Source organism: Anolis sagrei, chromosome 8 (assembly GCF_037176765.1).
Source record: "Anolis sagrei isolate rAnoSag1 chromosome 8, rAnoSag1.mat, whole genome shotgun sequence".
Taxonomy (NCBI): Eukaryota; Metazoa; Chordata; class Lepidosauria; order Squamata; family Dactyloidae; genus Anolis; species Anolis sagrei.
The window spans coordinates 7,743,256-7,754,983 of record NC_090028.1 but is presented as its reverse complement, the minus strand read 5'-3'; the positions used below and the strand labels follow the sequence as shown (position 1 = coordinate 7,754,983).

Below are 11,728 nucleotides of genomic sequence, written 5' to 3'. Positions count from 1 at the left end.
CTGTACATTCTTTCCTGCCGTCCGGGCAGAAAACGTTCCTCCTCCACACGTTCCGGGGGGATTTTTCTTCCTAGTCTTAACTCAGGAACTGCTGAGAGCCTTTTTCTTTCTTATCTCGCTTTCATCACGCTTTCCTGACACTTGGGGGTGTTGTTCAGGCTTTTGCAATAAGATACAGAGTTTTCACTGCAAAAATCCTATCTTTACATTGTGATTTATTGTTATTACTAAGTATATCAAGAGACCCAATAATGCAGCAAAAATTCAATATACAATTGGGACCCGAAACATTAAAATAGGATTATTTGAAAATGAAAACATTAAAATAGTATTAAAGCTAGGATTATTTGAAAATGACAAGCTGGAATGTGTCCAGAGAAGAGCGACTAAAATGATCAAGGGTCTGGAGAACAAGCCCTATGAGGAGCGGCTTAAGGAGCTGGGCATGTTTTGCCTGAAGAAGAGAAGGCTGAGAGGAGATATGATAGCCATGTATAAATATGTGAGAGGAAGCCACAGGGAGGAGGGAGCAAGCTTGTTTTCTGCTTCCTTGGAGACTAGGACGCAATGGAACAATGGCTTCAAACTACAAGAGAGGAGATTCCATTTGAACATGACTGTGAGAGGCGTTCAGCAGTGGAACTCTCTGCCCCGGAGTGTGGTTGAGGCTCCTTCTTTGGAAGCTTTGAAACAGAGGCTGGATGGCCATCTGTCAGGGGTGATTTGAATGCAATATTCCTGCTTCTTGGCAGAATCGGGTTGGACTGGATGGCCCATGAGGTCTCTTCCAACTCTTTGATTCTATGATTCTATGAAAACCATTTAAACCACTGTTAACCAGTAATAAATTGTTCACATTTTAATAAACCTCAAAATTTTAACTTTGGATATGTTTTAATGGCTTTTAACTGGGAATTTTTAAATACGGTTTATATTTAATCCTGTTTTAGTGTTTGCAAATTGGTATATTTTACATTGTATGGTGATGCTTTTATGTCAAGCTGCTTCGAGTCTCCTTCGGGAGAGATAAAGTGGGATATAAATACAAATACTACTACTACTACTACTACTACTACTAATAATAATAATAATAATAATAATACATCACACAGTCCGAGACGCTTGGGAAGTGTTCGACTTGTGATACGAAATCCAGCATATATATCTCATTTGCTGTAACATTTGTCATTTGGGAGTTACAGTCGCTGGGATTTATAGTTCACTTGCAATCAAAGAGTTTTTGTGTCAGAATAATAATAATAATAATAATAATAATAATAATAATGTTTTCTTCTCTAGGAATCTTTAGATCCTTCAGCACAATTGTGTGACCAGTGTCCAACTAGAATAGTAATATATATAGGTGTGTGTGTGTATACACACACACACACATACATACATGTGTGTGTGTGTGTGTATATATAGAGAGAGAGTGAGAGTGAGAGTAATATAGGATAGTAATATATCTGTATATCCAATATCCATATATTGTAATGCATGGTGATGTATATATTACTATATATGTATATATGTTTAATGTTTATGAATGTGTATAAGTTGTGGCATTGAATGTTTACTGTTTGTATGTTGTGCTCCACCCTGAGTCCCCTTTGGAATGAGAAGGGCAGAATTTAAATTATATATGTGTGTGTGTGTGTAAAATACACATACATATATATGTACCATATATATATAGTAATGGTACATATATGGTATGTACATATATGGTACATATATGGTATATAGTAATGGTACATATATGGTAAAAACTACCACATATATGGTAGTACATTACATACATAGCACTATAGTATAGTAATATACCTATATATTCACCCTCACACATATGATGTATATATATATGCATATATAGGTGTGTGTATATAGAGTAATATAGTATAGCAATATATACACACACATACATATAAATGTATATACATAGTAATATAGTATAGTAATATACATATATTGCAGTATACATAGTGATGTATATATTACTATATAGGTTTATATATAGGTATATACATATATACACACATACATATATATACACACACACACATATATATATATATATACACACAGTAATATAGTATAGTAATATGTATATGTTATCATAGAATCATAGAATCAAAGAGTTGGAAGAGACCTCATGGGCCATCCAGTCCAACCCCATTCTGCCAAGAAGCAGGAATATTGCATTCAAATCACCCCTGACAGATGGCCATCCAGCCTCTGTTTAAAAGCTTCCAAAGAAGGAGCCTCCACCACACTCCGGGGCAGAGAGTTCCACTGCTCAACGGCTCTCACAGTCAGGAAGTTCTTCCTAATGTTCAGATGGAATATGTTATGTATATATAGTTATGTGTGTATTACCATACATTTATATATATAGGTGTATACACATACATATACGCATGCACGCACACACACAAACATATATCTTCATGACATCCATTAATAATTAAATTTGCAAAACACCAATAGGGAAGGCCAACTATAACTTTCTAAACCATGCCTTTTCACCACTCTTATTTTAAAGTGAAAAGCAGCGTGGTGAAAATAGAGGTTTAGTAGCAGACTTGAATCCAGATTGTGGAAACTACATTTCCGGAAATCTAATTTCTATGCAGGTGGTTTGTTTTTACAATTTACTTTCGTCCTCTTCTTCTAGGAGACGGAACGATGGGGGAGAGCCATGCTACCTGGATGGGAAGCGCTTACCTCTTTGTCCAGTCGACATCGGAAAACATTCTTCTGTCCAAACTCTATGGAAACCCCCAGCGGAAGCCGAATGTGTTCAAGGCACTCAAATTGGCATTGGCAGGTAGGGAAGGTCATTAACATCCATCTGCGTGATCAGCAACGCTTTGGTAATGTTTGTTGTGTCTCAGCGTCTGGATGATTGGGCCGCCTAAGTGAAGTATCTTACATCTGTATTGTCGAAGGCTTTCATGGTTGGAATCACTAGATTCTTGTGGGTTTTTTCGGGCTATAGAGCCATGTTCTAGAGGCATTTCTCCTGACGTTTCGCCTGCATCTATGGCAAGCATCCTCAGAGGTAGTGAGGTCTGTTGGAATTAGGACAATGGGTTTATATATCTGTGGAATGGCTGGGGTGGGGCAAAGAACTCTTGTCTGCTGGAGCTAGGTGTGAATGTTTCAACTGACCACATTGATTAGCATTTAATGGCTTGGAAATGCCTGGGGGGAATCTTTTGTTGAGAGTAATGTGCCTGATTGTTTCCTCTCTGTTGTTTTGCTGTTGCAGTTTTAGAGTTTTTTAATACTGGTAGCCAGATTTTGTTAATTTTCATGGTTTCTTCCTTTCTGTTGAAATTGTCCACATGTTTGTGGATTTCAGTGGCTTCTCTGTGTAGTCTGGCATGGTGGTTGTGAGAGTGGTCCAGCATTTCTGTGTTCTCAAATAATATGCTGTGTCCAGGCTGGTTCATCAGGTGCTCTGCTATGGCTGACTTCTCTGGTTGACGTAGTCTGCAGTGCCTTTCATGTTCCTTGATTTGTGTCTGGGCAATGCTGCTGCGTTTGGTGGTCCCTCTGTAGACTTATCCACAGCTGCATGGTATCCGGTAGACTCCAGCAGAGGTGAGAGAACTGCCATTTATAATGAAATTTTGAGAGTTTTGTTAGAGTTCTGAAATTTTCACCACCAGAACTTTAGTTTTTTAAGTACTTTAGAACCATGGATTGCCCAGGCCTAATATATATATGCAAACACCCATATATACACGTAGGTAAAGGTAAAGGTTTTCCCCTGACATTAAGTCCAGTCATGTCCAACTCTGGGGGTTGGTGCTCATTTCCATATGTGTATATACACATAAACACAAATATATACACACACACACACACAATGCATATACACAGACTGGGCCACAGCTACGCGTGGCGGCGGATGACTAGTAATACTACTACTACTACTACTACCAATAATAATAATAATCAGAAACAACTATAATATAATAATAATATCTATATAAATAAAAATGTTACGTTCGTTTGTGGGATTAACATAACTCAAAAACCACTGGACGAATTGACACCAAATTTGGACAGAAGACACCTATCAGGCCAACGAGTGACAGTCACTCATAAAAACACTGAAAAACACGGTGGAAGAGACTTAAAAAGTCAAAAAATAAGGAATTACATTACAACGCATGTGCATAACCACATATATATATACACACACACACACACACAATGCATATACACAGACTGGGCCACAGCAATGCGTGGCAGGGGATGGCTAGTAATATAATAATAATAATAATAATAATAATAATGAGAAACAACTGGAGAAGCTGACACCGTATGAGGATTTAAAAATCGAACTGCAAAGACTCTGGCCAGTCAAGGTGGTCCCAGTAGTGATCGGCACACTGGGTGCAGTGCCTAAAGACCTTGGCCTGCACTTAAACACAATCGGCGTTGACAAAATTACCAACTGCAAAATTACCAACTCTTTTTGCTCAAAACAGCTAAGTATGGGTTTTATGTAGAAGTAGTCCTGAGCTGTACAACTGCTGAGAGGGTTTGTTTTTGCCTTCCTTTGAAGCTGATCTACACTGCTATGTAATGAGGTTTCATAATGCAGTTTTAACTGCACTGGACTGCATTGTATGAGTCTGTACTGCCATATAATCCAGTTCAATGCAGTTAAAGTATATTATAAAATGGCATAATATGGCGGTATCGATGGGGTTTGAGAGAATGTGCCATGATCAGTATCAGCCAGTGTATTTCATTATTATTATTATTATTATTATTATTATTATTATTACTAGCTTGGGGACCGGCACTGCCCGGGTTATTAGAGAAAGTGGGTAATGGTGGTTCTGTATGCCAAGTTTGGTCATTATTGGTCATTGGATGATGGTTGCATTGTTTTCAGGAAGTGAGTGAAGGTACTTGAAGTCCCATCATCCATGGTCCACCCTCCTCCAAACAGCAGCAGGATATAGAGTGGGTCATGGGGGCTCTGTGTGCCAAGTGCAAAAGGCCACCCTACTGCAAAAGGCCACCCTACTGGGATCGGCACGCATTATTCGCCGATACATCACACAGTCCTAGACACTTGGGAAGGGTCCAATGTGTGATCTAATACAACAGGCAGCAGAGTGATCTTGTAAGTAATAAATACAGTATTTGTCCAGAGGTTTTCAATGATCCCTGCCTTAGATCACATCACTATCTTTTGCTGTTCCATTAATGCGCTCTGCTAGATGCGCTGCTGTGATGCTTTTTCCTCCCAAACTCTTTCCGCTTCTCCCCCCAGATTCTACTGGGAGCTTCAATGGGGTGGACATGCTGAAAGTGTACTGCAGCGACCCCCAGCTGATCGTCCAGCTCAAGTTCTCCGTGAAAGAGAATTGCAGGAGGTTTCTGCAAAGCTACCGGGAAGGCGTCCTCCGGGATGCGCTTCAGAGGCACCTCCAGGTCTTCTTGGCCCTGAACAGCCTGGTCCCCCTCCAGACGGAGCTGAAAGCGGGAGTGGAGAAGCTGGACGCCATGATCCGAGAGGAGGAGCGGTGCCTGGAGTGCATCTTTGGTGAAAAGGTGAGGATGGCGGTGGGATGGGTGAGTCACTCTTGGGTCCATATTGCTGTCTTGTTACAGTAAGAATTACAATCTGATGCTCAGATGGTTCAGGTTCTGCAGCCAGAAGAGCAGAGAATGTATTTACTCTATTTCCTTTCTTTCATTAAGATAATATGTAAGTTTTAGCGTAGCAGTGGTGCCAGAAACAATATCATACGAAAGCTGACTGGCACAACCTGGGGATCACAACCAGATACAGTGAAGACATCTGCCCTTGCGCTGTGCTACTCCGCTGCTGAGTATGCATGCCCAGTGTGGAACACATCTCACCACACTAAAACAGTGGATGTGGCTCTTAATGAGACATGCCGCATTATCATGGGGTGTCTGCGCCCTACACCACTGGAGAAATTACACTGCTTAGCCAGTATTGCACCACCTGACATCCGCCGGGAAGTGGCAGCCAATAGTGAAAGGACCAAGGCAGAGACATCTCCAGCTCATCCCCTGTTTGGGTATCAGCCAGCACGTCAACGACTTAAATCTAGACATAGTTTTATAAGATCTACAGAGACACTTGCTGGAACACCTCAGCAAGCAAGAGTCCAAAAGAAGCAGGCTCAAACCCAGCACCTCAATCCGTGGGTGATACCAGATGAGAGACTCCCCCCTGGGCACAGAGAAGACTGGGCGACTTGGAAAGCGCTGAACAGACTGCGCTCTGGCACCACGAGATGCAGAGCCAATCTTAAGAAATGGGACCACAAAGTGGAATCCTCGACATGCGAGTGTGGAGAAGAGCAAACCACTGACCACCTGCTGCAATGCAACCTGAGCCCTGCCACATGCACAATGGAGGACCTTCTTGCAGCAACACCGGAAACACTCCACGGGGCCAGATACTGGTCAAAGGACATTTAACCAACTACCAAACTCACACGTTTTGTATTTTTCTGTTTGTTTGCTTTGTTCTGTTAGAAATGTAATATAATGGACTGGCTGCTCTGACACGACAAATAAATAAGCATAGCAGTTTTAATGCTGCCGTGTGTTATGTCCACACAATCAGTCTGGGGAAAAATCTGAGTCCAGCTGAATTACAAACAAAATGGCTATCCTTCCGGGAAGGACTCCTTTGGCATCCTACTAGTGACATACGTATTCATAAGTTAAACTACGAATGTGGGGCAATTACTGTATTTACTCAAATCTAACGCTCACCGTTTTTGGACTAAATTTGTCGGGATCCAGACGCCTTTAAAGAGCCCAGACACAGGGATAAACTATAAACAAAGTTTATAAAGGCAAGAAAAAAGGACTCAGGGACACTTGGGGAACGATGCCTGGCTCGAGAGCAGTACGTGTGAAAAAGATCTTGGAGTCCTCGTGGACAAACATGAGCCAACAATGTGATGTGGCGGCAAAAAAGCCAATGGGATTTTGGCCTGCATCAATAGGAGCATAGTGTCTAGATCTAGGGAAGTAATGCTACCCCTCTATTCTGCTGGGACCACACCTGGGATATTGTGTCCAATTCTGGGCACCACAATCCAAGAGAGATATTGACAAGCTGGAATGTGTCCAGAGGAGGGCGACTAAAATGATCAAGGGTATGGAGAACAAGCCCTATGAGGAGCGGCTTAAGGAGCTGGGCATGTTTAGCCTGAAGAAGAGAAGGCTGAGAGGAGATATGATAGCCATGTATAAATACGTGAGAGGAAGTCATAGAGAGGAGGAAGAAACTTGTTTTCTGCTTCCCTGGAGACCAGGACACAGAATAATGGCTTCAAACTACAAGAGAGGAGATTCCATCTGAACATGAGGAAGAACTTCCTGAGTGTGAGAGCTGTTCAGCAGTGGAACTCTATGCCCTGGAGTGTGGTGGAGGCTCCTTCTTTGGAAGCTTTTAAACAGAGGCTGGATGGCCATCTGTCAGGGGTGATTTGAATGCAATATTCCTGCTTCTTGGCAGAATGGGGTTGGACTGGATGGCCCATGAGGTCTCTTCCAACTCTTTGATTCTATGATTCTATGTCCCTGATCAAAACTGAAAGTCTCTAGCAGAGGCGGCCCTAGGTAATTTTCAACGGTAAGCAAACAGTATTTTGCCCCCCCCCCCCCCAACCAATCACAGATATATATTTTCTGTTCGTCGTGGGAGTTCTGTGTGCCATATTTGGTTCCATTCCATCATTGGTGTTCAGAATGCTCTTTGATTGTAGGTGAACTATATATCCCAGTAACTACAACTCGCATATGTCAAGGTCTATTTTCCCCCAAGAGTGCCTCAAGAGCGCCCCTGGGCGAAATCAACTGTACTGCAAAGGCTTACTTTGCGTAATGGTTGAGCCGCCCCTGGTTTCTAGCAAATTGCAAGGTAAAAACTCAATTTAGCAAATAATCCGGATTAAACCGGCATATAATCTGGGATAAACAAAAGTTTGAGCAAAACGCCTCAAAATCACAGAGTTCCAAGAATGCAAACAAACAAGGTGTAGAAAAGCAAAGCCGTCGTCCAAATGCAGTCCAAAGTCTAAATAAGTCCAGTAGAAGATGTTAAAGTCCAAAAAGCAGCGTCGTCATCCAAGCAATCCGAAGTCAAGAAGAGAGGAAGTCAGCACTTACGATATTCGAAGCCAGTCGATACACCGAGAATAAAGCAACCTGTAGTTCCAGGACCCAACAAGAGAAACGGCAGCGACAAACACCCAGGCATGAATCCAACACTTTGCCTACTGCAAAGTTCCAAACGTTCAGTGCCTTCATTTGTCCTACAACTCATCATCCGTTGATGAGCTGCCCTCCGCCGTTTCCTCATCGCTGTCAGCTGTCTCACCCATTACATCCGAGCACCAACACCCATTTCTCCGACTCTTCCACCTCTTGTCAAGACTTAGGTCTCCCCATGATTCCCTGGTATCACCAGACTGCCAATCCCCAGAGAACCCTTCAAAAGTATCACTGGATGTGGGTTTCATGCACACATTCCTGACTTCTTGCACTTGAGTCCAATCCAATGATTCCCCTTCGTCCTCACTACTCCCAGACCCATTACTTCCAGTAAAACCCATAAAATCCTCTTCAGTAGGAGCAATAAGTATGTCACGAATCCGTTTCCTCTGACACTTCTCGTCTGACTCTTGTTCGCGAGTAGTCCTTTTTACACCTCTACTCCCATCTCCCTCCTCCTCCATTTCACTTTCTGAAAAGCCTTTGAAAGAGTCTTCATCTGTAGGTGACATGAATATTTCCCTGATTCTCTTTCCGGTGCGGCTCAGGACTTCATGGCCGCCATGGCAACCATGGGCCTGTCCCAACTAATATCTGGTCCCACCCATAGTGCCGGGCACACATTGGATTTGGTATTTTCTCAAGGATGGGATGGGGGTGACGGGGTGGAGGAGCTGACCATCGCTCCATTGCCATGGACCGATCACCACTTGATCAGGTTTAGACTAACTGCGCCTCCCAACCTCTGCAGGGGTGGTGGACCCATTAGAATGGTCCGCCCCAGGAGACTAATGGAACTAAATGGTTTCCTGATGGCTCTTGGGGACTTTCCCAACTCCTTGGCTAGCGATCCTGTCGATGTCCTGGTCTCTCGCTGGAATAGTGAGTTGACCAGGGCCATTGATACAATCGCTCCGGAACGCCCCCTCTTGAATAGCCGAGCTAAACCAGCCTCTTGGTTTACTAAGGAGCTGGCAGCGATGAAGCGAGAAAAGAGGAGGCTAGAGTGCGTGTGGCGCCGGAACCCCACCAAACCAGCTCAAACACTTCTGAAGACCTTTTTAAGGTCCTACGAGGTGGCAACAGCGCAAAAAACATTTCTAGCAGCCAATATTGCATCTGCGAAAAATCGTCCAGCTGAGCTCTTCCGAGTTGTCAGGGGTCTGTTACACCCGCCAAAAAGCGAGGCCTCAGACAACTCGGTGGCTTGCTGTGAAGCATTTGCTCGATTCTTCGCAGATAAAATTGAGTGGATTCGGTCGGGTTTTGACGTCATGTTAACGGCAGTCTCTGGGGATGTAACGAGAGCATCTGCTTGTCCAGGTTTGTTGGATTCGTTTCAATTGGTTCAGCTTGAGGATGTGGACAGGATCCTTGGAGAGGTGCGATCCACCACATGCATCCTAGACCCCTGCCCATCCTGGCTGGTCAAGGAAGCCAGAGGGGGTTTGGCAGAGTGGGTGAAGGTGGTGGTTAATGCCTCCTTACAGGAAGGAAAATTTCCAGCGAGCTTAAAACAAGCTATTATAAAACCGCTGTTGAAGAAACCATCACTGGATCCCACTCAATTTGACAACTATCGGCCAGTTTCCAATCTCCCCTATTTGGGCAAAGTCATGGAACGTGTGGTGGCAACACAACTCCAGGGGTTTCTGGTAGACACTGATTATCTAGACCCGGCACAGTCTGGTTTTAGGCCGGGACATGGAACTGAGACAGCCTTGGTCGCCTTGGTAGATGATCTGCGCAGGGAGCTGGACAGGGGGACTGTGTCCCTGTTAGTTCTGCTGGACCTCTCAGCGGCCTTCGATACCGTCGATCACGGTATCCTTCTGGGCCGCCTCATGGATATGGGGCTCGGGGGCACTGCTTTGCAGTGGCTCCGATCCTTTCTTGAGGGACAGACCCAGAAGGTGTTATTGGGTGACACCTGTTCGGCCCCACAACTGTTGTTGTGTGGAGTCCCACAGGGTTCAATCTTGTCCCCTATGTTATTTAACATCTACATGAAGCCGCTGAGGGAGATCATTCGGAGTTTCGGAATGAGATGTTATCTCTATGCAGATGATGTCCAGATGTGTCACTCCTTCCCACCTGTCACCAAGCAGGCTGTCCAGACCTTGAACCGGTGCTTGGCCGCTGTGTCGGACTGGATGAGAGCTAACAAATTGAAACAAAATCGTTTTAATTACATTTTGTATATTGTTTTTATATTTTTGTATACTATGTATTATTATGTATAGGCATCGAATTCTGCCTTCTTTGTAAGCCGCCCTGAGTCCCCCTCCGGGGGTTGAGAAGGGCAGGGTAAAAGTACCAGTAATAAATAATAAATAAATAAATAAATAAAATTTGTTGCTCTTCATCCAACACCTGAGCACCTCTCTTCCCTCCTCTGCTACTCCTACTATCAGTTGTAACATTGCCAGTAGACTCAACTGCAACACTCATGCTTTTTTGACTTTTGTCTAAGCTGCTCAGTGCTTTAAAAAATCTCTCTCTCTTTTCCTCTCATTGCTATTTCAGCCGAATCGACTCAGGGATGAAGAAATCGCAGAGTTGGAGGAATCCCTCAAAAATCTGAATTTTTCCCGGGGCGAAAACAGTGAGAAGAGTTGTTCCTCTTTGGATTCTTCACCTCAGTCTCCGAGTTCCTCGCTTCCGTCTTTGAATTCTCTGCCTTCGTCTTTGAAGTCTCCACCTCCATCTTATCATTTTGTAGAGAACTCCAGGCCTCCGCCGCAGAGTGACACGTTTACATTTCAGGGCCAGCAATTTGGTAAGTCTTTCCAAGAAGGAATTGGAAGTTATTCATCTTCACATATCCGATGATCACATTAGAGGCGTGCAAATTTTTGTTTTTAAATCGTTTGTCGTATCTAATTCGTAATATTTGTATATACAAATATACAAACTCAAGAATTGAATCAACTCACCCAATTCTTTTTCGTTTGAATTCTGTAATGCTTGGAAGGCAGTTTCATTTTCAGCGCAAGCAAAGGAAAACAAAGCCAAAAAGGCTGCCGTTCCTCTTTAAATGAAGGGTTTAAAGGGTCTTTAATCCAACCAGTCCATACTTCAAGAAATAAAGCCCGACTGCTCATTCGAGGGAAGAAGAGTAGAGGCCAAGATGAAGTGCTTTGGCCACATCATGAGAAGACAGGAAAGCTTAGAGAAGACAATGAGGGTGGGGAAAAAGGAAGGAAAAAGGAAGAGGGGCCGACCAAGAGCAAGATGTATGGATGGTATCCTTGAAGTGACTGGGTTGACCTTGAAGGAGCTGGGGGTGGTGACGGCCAACAGGGAGCTCTGGCGTGGGATGGTCCAGGAGGTCACCTAGAGAAGACAATGATGCTGGGGAAAATGGAAGGAAAAAGGAAGAGGGGCTGACCAAGGGCAAGATGGGTGGATGGTATCCTTGAAATTGACTGAATTG

At 43.6% G+C, this 11,728-nt stretch overlaps 1 protein-coding gene across 1 annotated transcript in view; it reads left to right on the top strand.

Moving 5' to 3' along the window:
• The window catches only part of TRADD (TNFRSF1A associated via death domain), a 30,036-nt gene that overhangs the window by 2,117 nt on the left and 16,191 nt on the right, over positions 1-11,728 (top strand). Inside the window, exons 2-4 of the mRNA XM_067471015.1 lie at positions 2,675-2,827; positions 5,300-5,580; positions 10,819-11,071. Coding sequence (XP_067327116.1) covers positions 2,686-2,827; positions 5,300-5,580; positions 10,819-11,071 — 676 coding nt within the window. The 5' untranslated portion in view covers positions 2,675-2,685. The remainder of the gene's footprint in view (positions 1-2,674; positions 2,828-5,299; positions 5,581-10,818; positions 11,072-11,728) is intronic.